The sequence below is a fragment of the Aethalodelphis obliquidens genome, unplaced genomic scaffold (assembly GCF_003676395.1).
Source record: "Aethalodelphis obliquidens isolate GAN/ISIS:26980383/991018 unplaced genomic scaffold, ASM367639v1 scaffold7, whole genome shotgun sequence".
Taxonomy (NCBI): domain Eukaryota; kingdom Metazoa; phylum Chordata; class Mammalia; order Artiodactyla; family Delphinidae; genus Aethalodelphis; species Aethalodelphis obliquidens.
In genome coordinates, this window is record NW_020837951.1 from 10,456,347 (window position 1) to 10,479,110 (window position 22,764).

Sequence of the window (22,764 nt, forward strand, 5' to 3'; positions counted from 1 at the left end):
GTTAGCCTTTATGCAGTGGAAAAATTTTCATTCAAAGTAGTTGTGGTTTCTCCATCAGCATTATATTAAAAAGTTCAAATAGAGAATCACAGATTCTTATGTCATATACTTAATAAACTGTACAGTTTGTTATATTAAGAGTTAATTTTAAAAAGTATCTTTAAATGATGAAGTCTTTGGATCTTAATTGCGAACCTTACACCTTTCAGTTTGTTTACATGGGAGAAGCTATTCAAGCATAAACCACAGATGGCAGTAGCAGCATATTTTTCTGTTTTCTGGACAGACTCTGGCCTTTAGGTTGGTGTCAATTCTACGGGCACTGTTGATAAGTCAGCTGCCAAGTATAATGTTTCCTAAACCAATTCCCTAGGCAGCAACATGTAATGTGTTCTGGAAACAAATCCGGGCAATTGATTTGAAGATACACTCTGTGGGTGGTTTGAACCAGAGTAGTGATTTTGCTCTCATCTCAGAGTGAGAAATCATAAAGAGAAATTGGTAATAATGATGGAATTGTTTGAGTAATAAGCTGTAGCGCATTGGAATGGCAGTGGTGATATTAGCAAAGGATATATCAAACATAGATACTTGCTTGAACAACTGTTTGCATTGGAAACAATTTGTAGTTTTTTAGAAAATATACTCAAGAATTATAATTTTGAGAGAGAGAAATGCACAACTAAATTCTTCATGTGGAAGAGGTAGATAGCCTTCTCAACTCTTTATTTCCAACTCTTTATATTTCATAGTATCAGGGAATTTTGTATCTGTCTATAAAAGCATTTCAGAGGTCTGTGAATGCTTGCTCTTCCATCCCATCATTGTAGTGTCAAAATTTCTGTGTTCTTAATTTTTCCCTTTAAAACCATTGTTTGAAAAAGGACATAATTAATTAAACAGTTTTTTTTTTTTTTTTTTTTTTTTGGGGGTACGCGGGCCTCTCAATGTTGTGGCCTCTCCCGTTGCGGAGCACAGGCTCCGGACGCGCAGGCTCAGCGGCCATGGCTCACGGGCCCAGCCGCTCCGTGGCATGTGGGATCTTCCCGGACCGGGGCACGAACCTGTGTCCCCTGCATCGGCAGGTGGACTCTCAACCACTGCGCCACCAGGGAAGCCCCTTTCTTTCTTTTTAAAAACTCTGTAAAGGGGCTATGGAGGAAAAAAAATGAAAATGAGTTCATATTGAGTTTTCTTTACTTGAGACTAAATGAGACTAAATGAAGTTCACGTCACTGAGTTCTCTGATAAGGCTTTTGTTACCTGCTACATGAAACCTGTTGCTTAACTGTTAATTATTTGTGTTAGAAATTTTCCAGTAGAACCTGCTTCCTCACCAAGGGTGGATTTATAATTGTGGAAATAAATCTGACAACACAGAAATACTTTATTACTTGATAAGAATCATTGCTATAAAAATTAAATACTTATGAGATAAAAATCCTATCTTGCTTTTTAAAACTTCCATCAAGAATAGTTGTGATAAACTATAATGGAAGAGAATATTAAAAAAAAGAATGTGTATATGGATGTATAACTGAATCACTTAGCTGTACCGCAGAAATTAACACAACATTGTAAATCAACTATACTTCAATTAAAAATATAAGTAAAAGAAAAGAACCCAAAATTATGAACATAAAAGAAAAGAATAGTTTGCTTGTTTGCTTTCAGTAGACATGTTTGGCTTTCACAGAGCCTTCTAAAGTTGTGATTTTGGCAAAGTCAATTTGTAGATTGGTTTTCCTTTAACCTGGTTTGCACTGAGAGAGGTGGTAATAAAATCTGTATAGGAGAAGTATCTCCTCTTCTGATGTTAAGAATACCCTTTCCTAGTGTGAGTAACATTTTAGTGTAAGTCAATTACTGTGTTGTTAAAGGGTTAGGGATTTTCTCCTTAGGGTAGTTGCTAGGTAGAATTCATTCTGTAGTGAGCTTGCTGGCAGAAGAAATGTCACAGAACAATGTGAGTAACAGTAAGGAGTAACTGGATCAGAATTTAAGATGAAGATTGGTGGATGATGAACGATCAGTGTGATATTTGGGCTACCTTCCTGAGAGCTCTCTAGTTATCTTGATGTTCTTGGAGTTTCACGTAATGTACCTTTCAAAGCATTTTTGTGTTCTCCAGGTAAGGTGGGGGGGCAGCTTAGTAATGAGAAGGTACATGCCTTTCCTTTTTCATTTTAATGCTTGGATATTATTTCAAGTTTCAGATGAGTTAAATCGTGCTAATTACTAAGCTTAATAACTGAGGCAGATTTGGTTTTTTTCTTCCATATTTTTGCTGTGCTCTCGAAATCTAACCTGCTAGGAGGCTTCTCTCTAGCCTTACAGCCCTTCCTCCAAAATGCCTTTTTAGCAGGATAATAAACCACCTGGGGGGAATCCCCCACTGATATCTATTCAGAGGGCTTTGTTTTTTTGGAAGTCGCAGTAGTAGTCTCAGCAAAGGAGGAAGGATTTTGGTTAGATAGTGTGAGAGGGAAAGAGCAGGGACTCTGGAGTGTGGCAGAACAAAGATCACAACTGTGTGACTTTGTCACTTGACTTCTTTGAACTTTAGTGTTCTCATTGAATAATAATAGCTAACGTTTATATAGTTATTATATAATATTCTTAGCACCTTACATTTATCAACTCACTTTATTCTCATAACCCTATGAGGTAGGTGTTCTATTATCATCTCCATTTTACAGATGTGAAAACTGAAGCCCACAGAGGTTAAGCCCTAGATTTTACAGTTAGTAACACCATTAATCATTTGTTTCCTAGGTTTAATCTCTCCTTCCACTCCTTCTCCCCACATACTATAATGTTTCTGAAATTGAGGGTAGGGTTATTAGGACTTGTGACAAAGTCTGTAGAGTGCCAAGCATAGTGTCTGCCTCAAAGCAGACACTTGTGAATCCAGGCCATTTATAGTTGTTGAGGAGGCCCAGAACTCAACTCCCGATATTAGAGAGTCACAGAGATCCACCCTTAGAGTTGCAAGTGATTTTTTTTTTCTTTCTCTCATGTTAGCTTTAATAAGCCAACCAGAAAACAACTGAGCAGAAAATAATTTTGCAGAATCAGAGATAATCCTTGAGTGCTAAGGAAAGAAGGGGTTTTGAGCCATTCAAGGCAGGGATATCATATCTTGTATCTGTAGCGTCAGCACTAAAAACACAAGAAATTGGTGTTTCATGAATGTTGAATGAATGGACGAATGAAAGCGGTCAGGTCAGGAATCTTGAGTCTTTTGCTTTAATCAGAGCCTTTTGAGTCTGAGTTCTTTGCTGGTAGTCAGAGAAAGTCTGCAAAATATAAGGGAAGGGAATGTGCTTTTCAGTCACTTCAGAAAATTGGGGCAAGTATGTAAGTCAAGCCATGTGTTGAAGCTAAATCCAAGGTTTGACAGGCCCTCCTGGAACCAGAATATAGCTACATTTCTGTTTGGAAATGTAGCTCTCATTATACCTAAAGTGACCAGATACACCAGATTAAGATGCGATGGCCAGTAAACCCCTGGCTGTTTGCTTGACTATGTTGGGGAATGTGGTTTAGGAAAAAGATGAGCTTTGTCCCCTATACCTTTTTTATTTCTGCCACACAAAAGCTGGCTATATGAAAAAGAGGAGGACAAATCTAAGGTTGATGTGACCCTTTGAAAATGGAAATATAAGAACCAGTTGTCTAAAGTTTGTAAAATATAGATAGTGATTTCCTAGCAAGGAGATGGTGAGACTGATGTGGCAGTGGGGGTTAATAGATCGTGGTAGCAATGTAGTTTGAGCAGGAAAGGACTTGCGAGAGGAGGCCAACTACATTATTTGAGGAGGTATGAGGCTCAGGAAATAGTTGATGCGCCTAGGTTTTGCCTGGATTCTCATTCTAGCTCTCTTATAAAGGCATGTCTCCATGGGTCCACGTATAAAATGAAGGAGCTAAATTAGATAATCCCTGAAGGAATTTTCCAGCTTTATGATGAAATGAATTGGGTAAAACAGGAAGTTGCAATTTAGGAAAGCCCTGCCAAAAGCAAATAACTATGGTACTCACAGCCCAAATTCATTGGGACGATTTTGATTACAGATACTGTTCAATAATCCCTCAAACAATATTTAACATTCCTTAATGCTTACCATACCTTGTTTCCCTGTTTAAATTTTAGAATACCTGGCTGCTGTAAAGTCTGTAGGATCACATAATTTACGTGTAAATTCTGTTCTCTGGGTCTACCGCATAGAAATGTTTGCAGTTAAAGTTATGATATTATGACAATTTGTAATGTAAACTCGAAATTCAGTGTAGAGTTTTCATTTGTGTTTTTTTCTTTTTAACACGATCACTTTTCTTCTCATTTATAACCCCACCCCCTCAATGTCACACTTTTCTTTTGTAAGTACATTTTCATTCATTGAGTTAAACCCACAGTTCATTTCAGAGTTTTCTCTTATTCCTTGTAAAGGAATTTTTATCTGCAAAACTCATTCAGCATTGAGAAGAGTCCTGTCCTCTTAAGATCAAATGCTCTGAGTTTGAGAACTTGGATTCATTAAGGAAAATTGCAAAACCTTCTTAAATGCTGTTGGTCTGGAAAAAGGGAACCCAGCAGGAAAGGGGCGGCAATGTATGGGGGAGGGGGGGAGGGGGGTTAGCAAGGGAGCTGCAGTTGAAATATTCATCAATCATTTTACTGGCACCAGGAAACCAATCAGCCTTTTAGGGGAGAGAACTTAATCAATCACCTAATGTGGGAAATTACAATTGCTTTCCCACAAAAAAATATTCCCTTACTTGCTGACAGATTAAATCTGAAAGATAGTTGGGCTGGCTGGAATTCAGAGCTAACTGCTGGTGAGCAGTTACTGAAAGTACTACTGTGATGAAAAAATGCATTTAACATTTGAAGATAAAATGCACTATCTGCCGTGAGCCTTTTAAAAATATTTCAAAGTAAGTTTGCTTTTCATATAGTGTGCCCATTAATAAAAAAACAATTACCGAGCATCTATGGGTAGTATGAAGTGTGTGAAGTACTGTAAATTTATTCTCCAAAGCTAGTTTCAGGAGCATAGATAGGGCTCCTGGCTGAAGGATACCCAGTGTTTCCAATGCTGTGTTTGGAAAGCAAGTTTAGAGCGTTGTTTAGGGGACGCTTCCTGGGCAACACAGTTGGAAGTGCTTGCATACAAGCAGGAGGGATTTAGCTCTATCTTGTATTTAGATTTTAAATGGTGTGATCTCTGAGTTCTGTGCTTGAATTGCCTGTGGCCCTTAGGTTCCTTAGGTGTGAGCTGTTTAGGAATCTAATGATTTTAAAATTAGAAATGTGTAATCACTGTAGAAAATATGGAAACTGAAGGGAAAATGACGTATAATCTTGTCTCCAAGCAACTTTTATTAGCATTTTCTTATGTTTTCTTCTAGACTCTTCAAATCCTAGTTTTTTTGCGTATTGTTCTGATCATACAGTATATACCGTTATGTTTTATGCTTTTTGTTTAATTTTAAGCCTTTTTCTCATGTTATAAACTTTACTGATTCAACATTAACTTATTTAAAACTTTTAATAGCTATATGACAGCCCATTGTTTTTCACTGTTGGACATTAAGATAGTTTTTAGTTTCTCACTGGTATAACAATACTGCTCAGACTATCTTGTGCTTTCTTTTATTTTGGCTTATTTTTGGGGGGATAAATTTTTAGAAGTATGTATCTACCTCGGTGTACCATCGCCAACAACCAGTTTAATTTACACTAAGATATCTTGTATACTAACATCTAGGACTTATTACTATTTTTTTAATAAATGCCTCATGCTTGAGATAGAATTGAGACACTGGTAGACTATTTCCTCTGTTCTTATGTTATGGAGGGATATGTGAAGTCATTCCCAATGCCTTTTGTCCTCTGAATCTTCTAGATTTCTGGCACCAGGCCCCCCATGCACATTGCCTTCTATCCCCCACCCCAGTATCTCCAGCCTGGTCAGAGCAGTGCTTAAGGACCCTTCTGAGGCTGCCTTCTTTTTCTTATAGATCATGGGTGAATGGGTCACAAAGACACTCTGGAGCCTTCTCTGGTTGCCTCTGAAAATTTCAGGAGGATGGATCGGGGTGGGGGGGTGTCTCTCTGTCTTCAAATACAACTGTATCAGCTTCCTCAAAGTCTTGAATATGTCCTGAAACTTAAAACTGAATTTGATTGGAAATTAAGTACATGGAGAGAGAAGTTAAACTTACATTCCTTTAGATATCTGCATAATCTGCATGGCTTCCTCAGTGGCTGAAACACTGACCCTGCACAGGGTTTGACAGTGAAAAACCTAAATAAATTTTATGCTAATTTGAAGGGCATTCATAATTTTTAACAGGGCTGGTTTCAGAATGGAAACATATTTTCAGAGTCTGGCTATCTACAAATTTTGAATTAAATCATAAATCATACTTGCTGAAATTAAGATTTAAGAGTCTTCTAGTAATTTTAAAAGTTGAGGTTGATTGAGAGTAAACACAAATGTTTGAAGATCATTTGCTCTGCTTCTTTGTGTTCACCACTGGTGGTAAGAGAGTTTGCAATTTGCCAAGACACAGTTTTTATAAGGCTCTTTAATAAGAAAGTGAATAAGCCAGCTGCTCTTTCCCTCGACTATACCAATTGCAGACCCTCTCAAATCCTGGTTAGTAATTAAAAGCCTTGAGATGACCTTGAATCTAACTGAAGGACAAAAGCTGTCTTGAGTTAAATTTATAGTCCTTGTTGTTTTCACAAGAGGTTAGGAAGAATCATATTCTATTTGCTAAAACATTAAGGGTAGCCTTGGGTATACGTTGAAGATCAGAAATAATAAGAGGCACTTTTAAAGTGCAGAAGAGAAGCCTGGAATGGACCAAAAAAATTAGCTTTGTCATTTCTTCGTTAAGCATTTGAAATATATATTTGAAGAGGTTTAAGGTAGGGTGATGTTTTTCAAAGTGTCAGTTTGCTTAAAAGATCTTTCTTTTCTCCATCTTAACATAAAGAGATTTTTGAACCCAGTGTTCAAAATCAGAATAAATGTTTAATGCCTTTTAAAAGTAACAGTTTAATTCATTCTTAAAATATTTAACAGGAGTGGGAACTTTGTTAGTAAAAGTTCCTGATTATGCTGAGGCAAAAATGCTTTATATTTGGGCTGTATCATAAGATCTATGAGTAGAGAATTTTTCTGCTTACCAAAAAGAGCAAAATATATTTTCAGTTGTTTAGAGAGCCTTGAACTACTATCTTATTGATAGGAGGAAAGTTGAACATGTTGCTACAAGAAAAGTCAAGTTTTATGTGTCAGTAGGTGAGATAAGACATTTCTCTTAGCATCATAAATGTGATAAATCCCTGAAGACCCCAGTAGTAAGGCAAACAGTTTGAGCAAGCACTAATGTCTTATATAGATTGTGTAGACTTTAGGATTATTTTAGTTTTTACATTTACTTAATGAGGCTAGCCTACACTTTGACCAAAATAATTGATCATAAAACTATATACCTGTGTGTTTGTGTGTATGTGTATGTGTGTATATGTACACACACATCAGGGATTGTCAGTGTGGTATCCCTAAAGATGGTAGTACGGGTTCTCAAGCAGTTTCAGTTGTGCAAAATTTGATCTAAAATCATGAGTAATAAGGTTGTCCAGCCTAAATAAAGTAATAATGTCTCTACAATCTTGACTTTTGCCTTGAAAGTATTCTAGTTTAGTCTGGCAGCAGCAGTGCCACTCAGCCTCTGAACAGCAGATACTAATTTTTGCAGAAGAGGGTAGAATAAATAGTTATTGTAGTATGGTAGACAAACTGCATTGGTATGGGTGGCAATTTAAAATTATTTCAGAGAACTATTATTATGATGTAGTGATTAACTAGGTGTGTTAAGGCATGAGCTCTAGTTGGACCTGGGTTTAAAGTCTGTCTCTCCTACTTTTTTGATTTTTTTGGAGGGTAGTGGTGCTGAAAGGATGTAGAATCACCACACAAGTTACTGGAGAATGAATTGATGTAGTGTGTGAAGAACCTGGAGTGTAGCTGTGTTACTGTACGAAGGTTATTTAACATTTCTCAATTTCCTTATCTGTAAGTAACGTTAATATACCTACTTCTTGGGTAAGCAAGCCAGTTCACCGAAATCCAAGTCATTGAAACTGGTTTGCCAAATATCCACTTTACCCAGTATTCAATTCAACAAAAATCAATTTGCTAAATCTAATTTGTAGAACTTACAGAATTTGTTGTCAGTTTCCTTCTTCTAAATTGCTACCCTGTCATTTTTTGCCCTTTTCTTCTCTCCCTTTTCCTGTACCCCATCTTTTCCCCCATTACCTGCAGCCCAGAGCAGACTGTATCTTTCCACCAGCAGAGGTCCCCTCTCTGCCCTGGCTCTTTCCAGCTGCAGGAGCAGCAGAGAGCTGGGATAGAGACAAATTGAACATTCTTGAAAATGCTGCTGTGCTAACTATCGATCTTAATTTGGCAGAAATCTTTTTTTAAAACATAAATGTATTTATTTAATTTATTTTTGGCTGCACTGGGTCTTCGTTGCTGCGCGTGGGCTTTCTCTAGTTGTGGTGAGTGGGGGCTACTCTTCCTTGCGGTGCACGTGCTTCTCATTGCGGTGGCTTCTCCTGTTGCAGAGCACGGGCTCTAGGCACGCAGGCCTCAGTAGTCGTGGCATGAGGGCTCAGTAGTTGTGGCCTGCGGGCTCAGTAGAGCGCAGGCTCAGTAGTTGTGGTGCACGGGCTTAGCTGCTACGCGGCATGTGGGATCTTCCTGGACCAGGGCTTGAACCCGTGTCCCCTGTGTTGGCAGGCAGATTCTTAACCACTGCGCTACCAGGGAAGTCCCCATGAATTGATTTTCCTGTCTGCTATGTTGTACTTTGTCTGTGCTAGGTTATATCTTTGAACATTTACTGTGGATTCTTGATAAATCATCTTGTGAAACCTATTCCTAATAGGTTTCTAATCCCAGAGGCCAGACTGGTGTAGTGTATGGCAGGTCAAACTTGGTATAATTGATACGTTAATAAAATTTTTCTAGTACTTGGCATAAGCTAAAATATATGATTCACTGTTCTTTGACACTTTGAACCCAGGGTTTCAACCCAGAGATTATCCCAGGGTAAAATTTGTCAGCATGCCCTGGTATGAAGTAATGGAGACTTTAGAACAAGGGTTTGAAATTTTATTATCTAGCTCATATGCTCTATCTAGAGGAGGATCCTAAGGGCCATTTGTACCTTAAGGAGTCTAGTGTTTAGAAGACATTGCTTTAATGGCAGATGCAAAAATTAAAACCAAACTTCAGAGTTAATGCCACCTCCATTTTTAGTCATGGGGACAGTTGTGCCCCTTGAAAATTGCTTGTTTAAATTCTTAACTTTTTTTTTAAACTGGCCATTTAAAAATTTATTTTATTTTTATTTACTTATTTATTTTTGGTTGCATTGGGTCTTCATTGCTGCATGTGGACTTTCTCTAGTTGCATCGAGCGGGGTCTACTCTTTGTTGTGGTGCGCGTGCTTCTCATTGCGGTGGCTTCTCTTGTTGCGGAGCGCGGGCTCTAGGCGCGCGGACTCAGTAGTTGTAGCTCACGGGCGCTAGAGCGCAGGCTCGGCTCAGTAGTTGTGGCGCAGGGGCTTAGTTGCTTCACGGCATGTGGGATCTTCCTGGACCAGGGCTCGAACCCGTGTCCCCTGCATTGGCAGGTGGATTCTTAATCCCCGCGCCACCAGGGAAGTCCCTGACCATTTTTTTTTTTAAAGATACCTTTTTGTGTTTCCAAGGAAAAGAATGAAGTCCAAAACCAATTAGTGGTGTTGGAGAAGGATGCTGTTGTGGGATTTAGGACATGTCCTTGCAAACAGGGAGGCAGTGCTGGCCCTGGGCATGTGACACAGAAGTAGATCTCTGTGTGGAATGGGAAGGAATTGTAATACTTAATGGCTTTTAGGAAATAAAGCAAAATAACATTAGGCTACTTAATACTATGTGGAACAAGTTAAAAAATGAATATCGTGGGCTTCCCTGGTGGCGCAGTGATTGAGAGTCCGCCTGCCAATGCAGGGGACATGGGTTCGTGCCTCAGTCCGGGAAGATCCCACATGACGCAGAGCGGCTGGGCGCGTGAGCCATGGCCGCTGAGCCTGTGCATCCGGAGCCTGTGCTCCGCAGTGGGAGGGGCCGCAGCGGTGAGAGGCCCGCGTACAGCAAAAAAAAAAAAAAAGAATATCGTGAACTGAAAACACGAAGACTGTAACATGGTAGTGACTGTAAGCCACCAGTATGTCTACACAACTTCAGTTTCCAGGTCAGCTTGTATTTCAGTCTGCCTTGTTGACCTTATGAGTACTCTCTTCTCATCTTGACATCATTAGCTAATATTCTAAGAATATGGTCACTTTGACTTATTCAGGAATGTGAAGCATATGCAGATACTGGATTGCTAAAGTCAGATCAGAAGTGCTGTATACCAAGTAACGGTTCCCCACTCTGGAAGTGTGACATTTTTGGTATTTCACTTAGTTTTGAGATACATGTTTGGAAGTAAGAATGTTACATTATGTTTGTGCTAATGCTAATGCATGATACTGTTAGAAGATGAACTTTACCCCTAAGCTGACAGACCTTATAACAGGTATCAAAAGTTAAAAGGATGCATGTATTATACAAGTAGAGTATGATTTTAGTTGGGCAGGGTAGACTAGTATCTGTAGCTCTCAAACATGCCCCAGACATTTATTTCATTGGTCTGGTGATCTGAGATCTGAATGGTTGATCCAGAGGTCAGTTTTCACATGAATGCTATAGCTTCATCAAGAAGCCAACATCTCAATAATAGCACTGAGTGATGACTTAATAAAAGATCCTATTCTCTATGTGTGCACAGAGTGGAACAGTTTCCCTAGAGCTGCTGCAAAGTGGTTTATATTTTTTAATCAAGAAGTCTATTTCACAAGTATACTTATATTTGTGGCTTGGAGGGTGAAGATCAGAATGACTTTCCCAACTATGATAATAATGGCTAACTCTATTTTCCCATCTTACAAGATGGCAGTGAAAAAGCTGAGAAGCCAGATACTAAAGAGAAAAAAATGTGAAGCCAAGAAGGCTGATGTGTAGAGAACAAATGTATGGATACCAAGGGGGAAAGGGGTGGGGTGAGAGGAACTGGGAGACTGGGATTGACACGTATACATTATTGATACTATGTATAAATTAGACAACTGATGGGAACATACTGTATAGCTCAGGGAACTCTACCTAATGTACTGTGGTAACCTAAATGGGAGGGAAGTCCAAAAGGGAGGGGATATCTGTGTGTGTATGGCTGTTTCATTTTGTTGTGCAGTGGAGGCTAACACAACATTGTAAAGCAACCATACTCCGATAAAAATTAAAAGAAAAAAAAAAAGGCTGATGCTGGTGACAGGGTTAAAAAGGTTAAGAAGGGGAAGCCCCAGTGCAGCTGAAACCCTGTCTTGGTCAGAGGAATTGGCCAGTATTCCTGATTGGTTATGTATTCCAGAAAGGCCTTGTACAAGATGAAGTATTCAGCAGCTAAATCCAAGGTTGAAAAGAAAAAGAAGGTGATGGTCCTTGCTACTGTCACAAAACCAGTTGGTGGTGACAAGAATGGTGGTACCCGAGTGGTTAACTTCACAAAACGCCTAGGTATTATCCTACTGAAAATGTGCCTGGAAAGCTGTTAAGTCATGGCAAAAAACCCTTCAGTAAACATGTGAGAAAACTGCCTGCTGGCATCACTCCTGGGTCCATTCTGATCTGCCTCACTGGGCGCCACGGAGGCAAGAGGGTCATCTTTCTGAAGCATCTGAGCAGTGGCTTGCTACTTGTGACTGGGCCTCTGTCCCTCAATCGAGTTCTCCGCAGAACACACCAGAAATTTGTCATTGCCACCTCTACCAAAATTGATATCAGTGGTGTGAAAAATCCTGGAACATCTCACTGATGCTTACTTCAAGAAGAAGAAGCTGTGTAAGCCCAAGCACCCGGAAGGTGAGATCTTCGACCCACAGAGAAATAAGAGATTACAGAGCAGCGCAAGGTTGATCAGAAAGCTGTGGACTCACAAATTCTATGAAGAATCAAAGCTGCTCCTCAGCTCCAGGGCTACCTCCGCTCTGTGTTTGCCCTTACAAATGGAATTTATCCTCACAAAATAGTGTTCTAAACTTCTTACAAAGAACCTAATTGAATAACTGGTCCATCTAAAAAAAAAAAAAAAAATGGCTAACTTTTACTAAACATGTACTATGTACCAGGTGCTCTCTTGAGTGCTTTAAATTTTCTTTCATTTCATTTAATCCTCTCCGGAGCCCTGTGACATGTACATACTATTATTGTTGCCATTTTTAGATTGGGAAAATGCCAAAGCCAAATTGTTTAAATCAGAGAGATATTACAGATATTACTCCCTTTACACAGTTTCTCCCTTCTGTAAAATGGGGGCTAGAGTGCGATGGAAGAGATTAGGGATGGTTTATAAGGTTTCTTCTAGTTAAAAAAAAAAAAAAAAAATCTAAGAATCTTGGCAACCTCTTAAGGGTTCCTCAAGTGTTAACGTTATATCCTCTGTATCCCCTAGTATACACAACTGCCAACTTTTGAAAAATTCATAGACTTTAGAGCTGAAAAAATACTAAGAAAATTGGCCAGACTTTCTCCTTTTACTGAAGAGAAAATGGAGCACAGAGAGAGTAGATCCCTTAGCATCACACAAATGGCTTATTAGTACCAGAGTAAGGCTAGTGTTCAGGTGTCTTGCCTCCCTGGTGTATCACTTTATTGATGTCTCAACATTAGGAAATTGCTTTAACATCAGAGTTGGTATAGACGTTTTTATCTCTGTATAAAGAGTTAAGAGTTTGGAAATAGGAATTGATGTTTTACCCTTTCCAAACTTCATGATGAGTCAAGGAAAAGAAGCTTCTAAAAAGTAGCTTTTCAAATGTTGGACTTGCTTATTTCTATGATTTTTTTTTTTTTTTTTTTTGGTGGTGCCACGTGGCCCGTGGGATCTCAGTTCCCCGACCAGGGATCAGACCTGGGCCCTCGGCAGTGAAAGCTTGGAGTCTTAACCACTGGACTGCCAGGGAGTTCCCTATTTCTATGATTTAAGGCCTTCCATGCCTTGCTAAACATGCTGAAAATCGGGAGCCAGCCAACAGGCGCATGAGAAGATGCTCAACATCGCTAATCATCGGGGAAATGCAAATCAAAACTACAATGAAGCAGCATCTCACACTTGTCAGGATGGCTGTCATCAAAAAGAACACAAATAACAAATGTTGGTGAGGATGTGGAGAAAAGGGTACCCTTGTACACTATTGGTGGGAGTGTAAACTGATGTAGCCACTATGGAAAACAGTATGGAGGTTTCTCAAAAAACTAAAAATAGAACTACCATATGACCCAGCAGTTCGACTCCTAGCTATATATCCAAAAAAACCAGAAACACTAATTCGAAAATATACATACACCCCAATGTTAATGGCAACATTATTTACAATTGCCAAGATATGGAAGCTACCTAAGTGTCTGTCAACAGATGAATGGATAAAGATGATGTGGTAATATACATACAATGGAATACTACTCAACCATTAGAAAGAATGAAATTTTGCTGTTTGCAGCAACATGGATGGGCTTGGAGGTTATTATGCTAATTGAAATAAGTCAGACAGAGGAAGACAAATACAAAGTGTTGTATGATATCACTTATATGTGGAATCTAAAAAAAATAGAACAAACTAGTGAATATAACAAAGAAGCAGACTCACAGATATAGAGAACAAACTAGTGGTTACCAGTGGGGAGAGGGATTGTAAGAATCTAGGGGTAGCCAGCTTTATTCATCTTTGTATCCCTTTTAACTTAGCATAGTGCCCTATATTGAAAATGCTAGGTAAATATTTATTGAGTTTAATTTTAGAACGTAGGAAAGTGTAGCATATAAGAAGCAGAAGGGGCTTCCCTGGTGGCGCAGTGGTTGAGAGTCCGCCTGCCGATGCAGGGGATGCGGGTTCGTGCCCCGGTCCGGGAGGATCCCACATGCCGCTGAGCGGCTGGGCCCATGAGCCGTGGCCGCTGAGCTTGCGCGTCCGGAGCCTGTGCTCCGCAACGGGAGAGGCCACAGCAGTGAGAGGCCCACGTACCGCAAAAAAAAAAAAAAAAAAATAATAAGCAGCAGGAGTTTTTCACCCTTAATCCTGTTTGTGGAGTGTCTTTTGCATTTATGTGGTGCTCTAAACATATGTTGGTTTTTGCTCTTCTATCTTGACTCCAGTTCGAATAGTTAAAAAAAATTTCTTTTGGGGTTATTTCATAGATTGGTTAACTAGCAACTAGCTTTGCTTCATATTTGAAAGATTCTGGGGTGCAAGTTTAAAGATGTTGTATCTTTTTGTTGCCACACAATGGATTTCTAAAGCTGAGACATGAGAGATGGTACTGAGCTTTAGCATTAATGGTTAACTAGTGTGTCAGAAAGATTAGTGCCCAGAATTATGTTTCTAATAAGAAGTACTTTAAAAGTCACTTAGAGAATGTTTGGGAGGTTTTTTTTTTTTCCTTCAGTTGAACTGGTCAGTTTTAGAGAGTTAAGGTGAATCATTTTGTTCTTAGGCTTTTTCTTTTTTATTGAAGCAAAGTTGCTTTACAATGTTGTGTTAATTACTGCTATACAGCAAAGTGATTCAGTTATACATATATATACTTTTTAAAAATATTTTTCATTGTTCTTAGGATTTTTAAAATGTGCATGTTTCTGTTTATAAAAACAATATATTTTCAATCAGAAAAGTTGAATGGAGGAAAAAAAATCATCCTCAACAGATGGTTCTGAAATGACCTCGAAAGCTCTGTGACCACGGTCAAACAAACTCCTTTGTCTGTAGGACTCTTCTTCAGTTAGTCTTTGAAATGACAATGAGCAAAAAAAAATCTCCTTCACTCTCCCTACTCCTGCTGGGAGTAACATATATTTTTCCAGAACAACCTAGTTCTTGTTTAATTACAATATCGCATTCATTCACTCATGTAAAGTTTTATACTTTGGTTTGATCTGGTTAGTGAAGTTACTCTAGCTGCTTCTGATTATCTTGGATTATTCAAGAGGACGTTAATAATGGACTCATCTAAGGTGTGGTGTTTTTTTCTTGGACTCTGAAGCCCTGCTTTTGTGGGAATGTCAGGGTTTGTTTTTTGAAATAACGTCAAGTTCCCATCTAGCTGTTGAAAAGCATGTACCTTGCAAAGGTGGGGTTTTATTAGCCCAACTGCTCTGAAGAGAAGTTCTCTTGTTTTGACTTTTGTGGCTCTTTCCATGTAACAGAATACAATAATCTGTTTAAACCTATAAGATGGAGAAAGGAAGAATTCATGTAAAGCATCACGCCAATGCCAGGCCTATAGTAAAGATTCAATAAATGGCAGCTGAGAGATTATTTTATACATTTTATTGTATGTGTGCATTTTGAAATTTCTTTAACCTCCAAGCTGAATGGAGAATTATCAACAATCTCTTTTGTTACTACAGAGATCCAGGAATTGTAAATGAAAAATGTCAGAGGCTCATCAGTACATGCAGTTTTCTGAGAAATGCCTGTACTATATTTCCATAGAAACACTAATGACCTCTGACTCATCAAACCGAATTGCCTTCCTAAACTGTTTTCACCTTCTGATTCTCTAGCCACAGCCTTGAAGCTTTGTACTGCTTTTATTTTTTGAAATATCTTAAAATTGAAATGTCATAATCTTGAGCTGGTTTTTCTGCCTTCAGTATGGTTTCAAGGCTGCCGTTACAAAGCTAGAAGGCTGAAAAACTGTATGAAAGGTGATGTAGGTTGATCAGATGGAACTTATTAATGTTTCCATAGAAATGTAGACACTTCTTGTAAGCAGCATTTAAGCTGAGCAAATATGTGGGCACAATAGGTTATATAATTGAGAATCCTTGGCTTCTCCTCCCCCCACTCTTTTTTTCTGCCCCTAAGACTTCATGTTAAAAAAATGACATTAGGGAAAGGGCTTTGTTTTTGTTGCAGTTTTTAAAATGTGGCCTTGACATTTGTAGGTGGAGAAAGGGAAATATGACTTGTTCTGCCAGCCAGCTTTTGCTGTGCGGACTTGTGCTGTCTCTGTATTCAAAAGCATTTTCTGTTATTCCTGAAGTATAGTTTATCAGGTTGCCTGTGAGAAACAAAAGCTAATGGCACAAGTGGCATCCCACTCACTGGATAGAAAGGAAAGAGGCAGATGTGAATTTAATGCTCAGCCAATCTAAAGAAAAGTGTTTCTGTATTTGCTTGGGTCTGGGGCTAAATTGTAGGCTGCAGACTGGACTGTAAGGCAGGCCATGGTTTGGCTAACTAATGTTTGTTACCAAAAAAAAAAAAAAAAGCTACATTTCTTTTCAGCCGCTACCTAGGCCATTCTTTGTACCAAAAGCAGTATAGGAGATGGAGTTGGGAGGGGCCCTGAAAAATGGGAAGAGTTCCTAGAATTTCAGGAGCTGTGGATGGTTTGCCATGTGTATCTTGTCTACCCTCTCAGAGCGCTTTCCTCCCATCCCTTTAACCCTTATGCTTATAGTTACCTGGTTGAAATTTTAGAACCACTATATTGAAGTTAGTCAGAGTTGGGCTGGTATTGACACACTTCCTAGGTGTATCCATGTATTTCCTTTACTCAGTGACTGTTGCCTATAGAATAAAAGCCAAAAACTCCCCGTGTATGGCAGTTAAAACCCTTTATGATATGGCCCTGGCTGGGACTCCAGTCAAATCACATTACCAGGTAACACTGTTCACTTTCTCTGTTCATGCCTTTTACATGTGGCTTCCTCTGCATATGTTTCTCAAATAGCCCTGTTTGTCTGGTGAATGCTTATCCCTTGCACATGCCCCTGGCCCCATGGTTGCTGCTGTGTTCTCACTAATATTGATAGCGGCTCTTAAGCGCTTTCCACTGCTCTAAGTGTATCATTTCATTGAATCCTCACAACAGTCTACAGATGAGGAAATTGGCTCAGATAGGTGAAGTCACTTCCTCAGTTAACACAGTAGTAAGTGATGGTGCCAGGACTCAAACCTATTCTGATAGCAAAATATATGCTCTTACTACTCTGCAGTGCTTCCCAGTTTCACCTTGTCCATCTGTCCCAATCTGTCCATCATTCACTCCCTACCATTAATTTTTTTAATGTTATTATCTATTTCACTATCTTTTTTTTTTTTGGCCGCACCACACGGCATGTGGGATCTTAGTTCCCTAACCAGGTATTGAACCTGTGCCCCCTGCAGTGGAAGTGTGGAGTCCTAACCACTGGACCACCAGGGAAGTTCCTTTGCTATTTTTATTTCATTTGGCTTTAATCTTTTCTTATTGTAGTAAAATACATATAACATAAAATTTACCATTTTAACCATTTTAAGTGTACAGTTCAGTGGCATTAAGTACATTCATGTTGTTGTACTCTGTAGTTAATTTTTATTCTGTACCCCTCTGGACTATTCATTCTCTGACAGTAGGGTCATTCTTACTGATACCTGTATCTTCCAGGCCTAGGAGCTGCTACAGTGTGGGCAGGTACTTAATAACATTTGAGGAAGTAAGTGACTATATTTGCTAGGCTGATGGAATTACTTTCTGATAACAACCGATAAACTTATGAATTGGTTAGTAAATAACACTAGCATAAGCATTTCCATATTTCATTTACTTTAAAGCTGCAACAGAGTCCAAAAGGTGGCATAATACATTTAGAAGAGGGAGGACTTTTTTTCTAGTCTTATGTTTTCCATTATAATAGCCACTGGCCTTATGTGGCTACTTTAATTAATCAAAATTAAATTAAGTTAAAAATTCAGTTGCTCAGTCACACTAGTCACATCCTAAGTGCTTAATAGCCACATGCGGCTAGTGGCTATCATTTTGGATAATGAAGAGAGAGAACATTTCCATCATTGTAGGAATTTCAATTGGACATTGTTGGTCTAGACTTCGAAGGCAGAGAATACTGAAACAGTTATTTTCTCTTAGAACTTGATATTTTGGCAAGAACTTCATTGTGGTATCATGTGGTTTAGTACCATTGCTTTTTGGAGAAAGAAGTAGTTCCTCAACATTTACTGAGCATCCTTTCCTGGGATCCTGGGATGTGCCTCAGCCTTGAGGCTGGAGATAGTTAGGGCTGAGACCAGATCTGACTGAAAGAAGGACACAGAGTTTCATTGGGAACCTAATCATGATCAGGGGCACAAAGCAGATGGGAAACTGACACAGATGACCAGAGCTGTTGGTCCAGAAAGTACCAGTGAATGACTATTTTGTATCAGTACAAATCCTGGGTAAAGATTTTTAGCTTTTTTCTTAGGGAGTATGGAAAACAAAATTCTCTAAAACCTGAATTCGCGGTCAGTAGCCCTGATGGTGATTTGGTGAGGGAAGCAGAGGGAATTGGGATCACAGAGTAGGGAACCTAATAAGGCAGAATAGTTTCAAAATCCTTCTAGATCCCTGACTTCCTTCTGGAAGCTCTGCTTCACTTCATATCTCACATTTTAAAGTACATGAAACTTGAATTGCAGTTGACTAGGTAAAATAATGTTATATATCATATTTAATTAAAACATTTAAACTAATGTTAATATGTGATTTCTGTTTTGGGGAAAGATGAGATGTTTGATTAAAATTATAGAATTTTGCCTTTTAAGGGCCTCACCTTAATTTTGCCTTGTGGGCTTCAAAGTAGATTGGCAGAATCCTGACCAGGATCCAAGTCTCTGTTGCACCATGCTGCCTTCCTACAGTCAAATTGAATGAAATTAAAACATTCCTAGAGTAACATTTAACTTGCTTTTGTAAAAAACACATTATAGATTACAATTAGCTAGTGTTTTAGACTTGAATTTGTTAAGTGGCATTACCCATAAGCTTTTATTTGTTCATATTTGGAAAAAAATTGGATACTCAAAGTTTATTTAAGATCCTATTGTGGTAAATATATAACTTTATGGCCAAAAATAGTAAATAAAGAAAAAAATCAATATTTTCAAAATCTTTTACTGTAGCCAATCACAGATTAAGGAGTCACTGATCTTTTTGTTTTTGCCAAATTCTTTCCTATTGGAGAAAAGCTTGTCAACTGGATCTTCCTTTGTATTAAAGAAAATTCCTAGACTGAGAGCCATTTATTGACTCTTGCCATAAAGTAGGTTATTTATATATATTCACCAAATCTCACAACAGTTGAACAAGATGGTTATTTTTATCCCCATTTCAGGAAGTAGCTATAGGGTAGTTAATTAAACAAAAATAGTGGCAGATATGGGATTTGAATCCAACTCTAACTCAGACCCATGTCCTTTTCACTATGCATCTGCCTTTTAAGTTAAACCGTGGTAACAGAATATATATAAGCTTTGCACTAAATTTCAGATTGCTTATGAGCATGCTGATTTAGTGGTATATCTATCATTTTAGGAACCAATCTGTGTCTCTTGTCTCTCCCTTTTTAAAGCAATTTAAGTCACCAGCCAAAGACTCTGGATTTCTCAGAACATTTCCTAATCTGTTTAATGTGTTGTATTTTGTGAGGCAGAAGGTTTTGGGGTTATATTTGTGTATTTATGTGCCTTAGGAGTCTGCTTTTTACTGAACAATTCTGATATCCTTTGCCTCTGTGTTGAATTGAATTGAACACACATTGGGGTTATTTCTAGCAGTGGTTTGGATTCTTCTAGCTAGGAATCATTTTGCTAGCTGGATCTGGTTGCTGAGAATCTGGGTGAGACTGTTTGAGAACGGTAGCCAGATCTAGCCATTCCATTGACTTGTCACGAGGTAGGATTAACATTGTTCTCCATATCTCCTCAAGCCTCCTGCATTAGTGATGATCTGTAAAGCCAGAGACAACATTATTAGCCAGTGGTCTCAGGACTGGATGGAGGGACTATAGACATAGTTACTGAATTCCATAATCAGGGATCTTTGTGACCACTGGAGGAATTCGTTTTAAGGCAAATATAAAGAGTTCTTCTTTTCTCGGGGGGTAGCGTACTACATCTGGAATTATTGCATCAAGCAATTTATAGGCTCAAAATATTAAAAAAGTTCAAGAATCACAGCAAGTAATTAAACTACATTAGTGATGTTAGGGGGTTCCATTCCAGGTCTTTGAGGATGGTGTCATGAATGAGTCAATAGTTAACCCTCCTATAATCTCCTCTTTGGTACCACAGATACAGCACTAGATTGGATGGACCCTTGGGGTTAGTTGGTTAGTAATAGCTCACATATGTTGAGCTTTGACTTTGTCAAGTACTGTGTAAAGTCTTTACATGCACTATCTCATTTAATCCTTTTAACAGACCTATAAGGTAAGTGCTGTTGTTAATCCCAGTTTATAGCAGGGTTAGGGTCAATCCTACTTGGGTCATATCAACTGAAAGTGTAAAAGGGATAAGTCTCCAAAGTAAAATCAGAATGCCATTAACCAGAAGGGGGGAGTGGTTGCTAGGCAGATAAAAGCAATAGATGTCCACTTTAACTATTTTTCATAGTATTTCTTTTTTTTTAGTCACCCTGTCTTTATTTGTGTTTGATCTAGTTACTTTGAGTTCCGAATGTTGTTTTCAGAAAATGTGTTAGGCTTTGTCTTTTCTTGAGACTTCTAGTACAGCTTTTTCATTTAATGTCCAGAATCTGAGGTCCAGAATAGGGAGTGACTTGCCTAAAGTCATATGACTAAACTAAAAGTGGCTTGAACTATAACTTGCGCATTATACTATTCTGCCTTCCCATGTTTTTTGTCCTATTTTTGAGTCAATTTATGTTAAGTGAGTGCTTATTCTCAGTTTCATTTCTGGCAGGATGTTCAGTATTGGACCCATGTGTAATGAGTGATTTCCTCATTGCCTGGCATCTCTCCACAGCTTTTCTGATCCCCATGTGTTTAGGTAGAGACGGTTTAAAGTTGCTCTGAGGTGAGCCTTTTTAGGCATCTCATCCACTTTAGCAGCTTCCAAACTCTGGTTTTCCAGATCAGATTTCCTCATTCAGACATTCCACACACTTTTCAGGCTAGACTTAGATTTTCTGATCCTGTGACTTCCTTCCCCTAGACTGTGATCTAGAGGAGGATTGTGTTTTCTGTTTAGTTCATCCTGCATTTGAGCACCTTACGTAATGTATCGGCAACTGTTTCGGGCGTAGAAGCAGCTCTGCAGATGAATATGGCACTGTCCCTACCCTTGAAGAGCTCACTGTCTAGTGGAGGAGGCAGTTATTTAAGTTGTGAATGCAGGAGAGGCCTCTTCTGTTTTCCACGTTTCATAGTTGTTATATTTGAGCTGGGTCTTGAAGGATGATGAATAGTTCTTTACCAAGAAGGACTGTGGCTTGTTCGGTGAATGCCCAGGAGTGCAAGGACTTTAAAAGTGGTGTTTAAACAGTCTACTTGCTGTTTGAATCCTTCTTCTCCACATGACACTCAGTTGCTCTTTTGGCTTCTGATTGCCTGGCTCTGATGACAGAAAATGTTCTTATATTCCTCTAGTCCTAGTTTTGCTCCATTGTTTTTGAATTTACCATTGAGATACTACAGTTGATATTTATTGAACATCTGCTTTGTACTAGGCTTGTGAGACATAATGGGGTTATAGCTGTGAACAAGACAGGCCAGGTCCCTTCCCCTGGGGTGGTGGAACACTGTTAGTGGAACAGTCTAATAGTGGCATGAGACATTGAGCCAATAATTCCTTGCTGATGAGTGCACAAAACATTATAGATAATTATAACAGGGGGCTTTGACCTTGTGTATGAGACAAGGATAAGGGAGGCAAGAAAAAGCTTTTCTGAGAATGAGTAGAAGGCAAACTGGAGAGAGTAAGCAGTCATTCCAGGAAAATAGAACTTTCATCACCTGTGTATATAGAACACCTACTGGGTGTTTGCCACTCACTGTGCTTGATTTTTCTCTTCAGTGTGATAGTTACACACCAATCAGAAAGATGTAGCTCAGATTTTTTGGGCCTGAAATGTGCTTTGAGAGGTATTTATTCCGACTTGAATAGCATATTTATTAATGGAAGAATTGCTCCCATTTGTGTGTATAGGTAAAATTCTTAAGCAACTGTGAAAATTTTAAGTAAAATTATCCTGTTGGATATTTTATAAGTTCATATTTTGTATATTTTGCTTCCTTTTGGAAAATAATTCATTGATAACATAGAACATGACGAGTATTAAGTACATTGTAATTTTATTACGAACTTTTTACAGCTCACTTTGGCATTGCTTACTCGTAATTACTTGTGCTGTTGTTTATTGAGCTCCTCTGTGCCAGGGACTGTGCTAAATAAGCATTAATATCAGTGTCTCACTTAATCCTCATTACTATCCATGATAGGTGCTGTTACTATCTCCATTTTTTTATATAAAGATGATGAAATGGAGGCTCAAAGAAGGATGTACAGTAGCTAAATGTTATAGAGCTAGGATTCAAATCCAGATTTGACATCTGAGTCTGGATTTTTTTTCCCGCTATATGTTACTTGATTTTTCATATTTGGAGGCACCTTGGAGTAATTCATGAATTGTAATCTTTTTTTCCTGTTGTTTTCTCTTTAGGTTTTTGTCAGGACGAACTGGCAGAGCTTGACCCAAGCACTAGTAAGTTCTGAATGTTCCCCAGTGTTCATGTGTAAGAAAAGTGTATG

General features: G+C 38.7%; 1 protein-coding gene and 1 pseudogene across 2 annotated transcripts in view; both read left to right on the forward strand.

Moving 5' to 3' along the window:
* The window catches only part of NR6A1 (nuclear receptor subfamily 6 group A member 1), a 205,780-nt gene that overhangs the window by 6,206 nt on the left and 176,810 nt on the right, over nucleotides 1–22,764 (forward strand). For both annotated transcript variants that reach the window (XM_027104896.1, XM_027104895.1), the window contains exon 2: nucleotides 22,676–22,717. In XM_027104896.1, coding sequence (XP_026960697.1) covers nucleotides 22,676–22,717 — 42 coding nt within the window. The remainder of the gene's footprint in view (nucleotides 1–22,675; nucleotides 22,718–22,764) is intronic.
* On the forward strand, nucleotides 11,404–12,249 carry LOC113619711 (60S ribosomal protein L6 pseudogene; annotated as a pseudogene).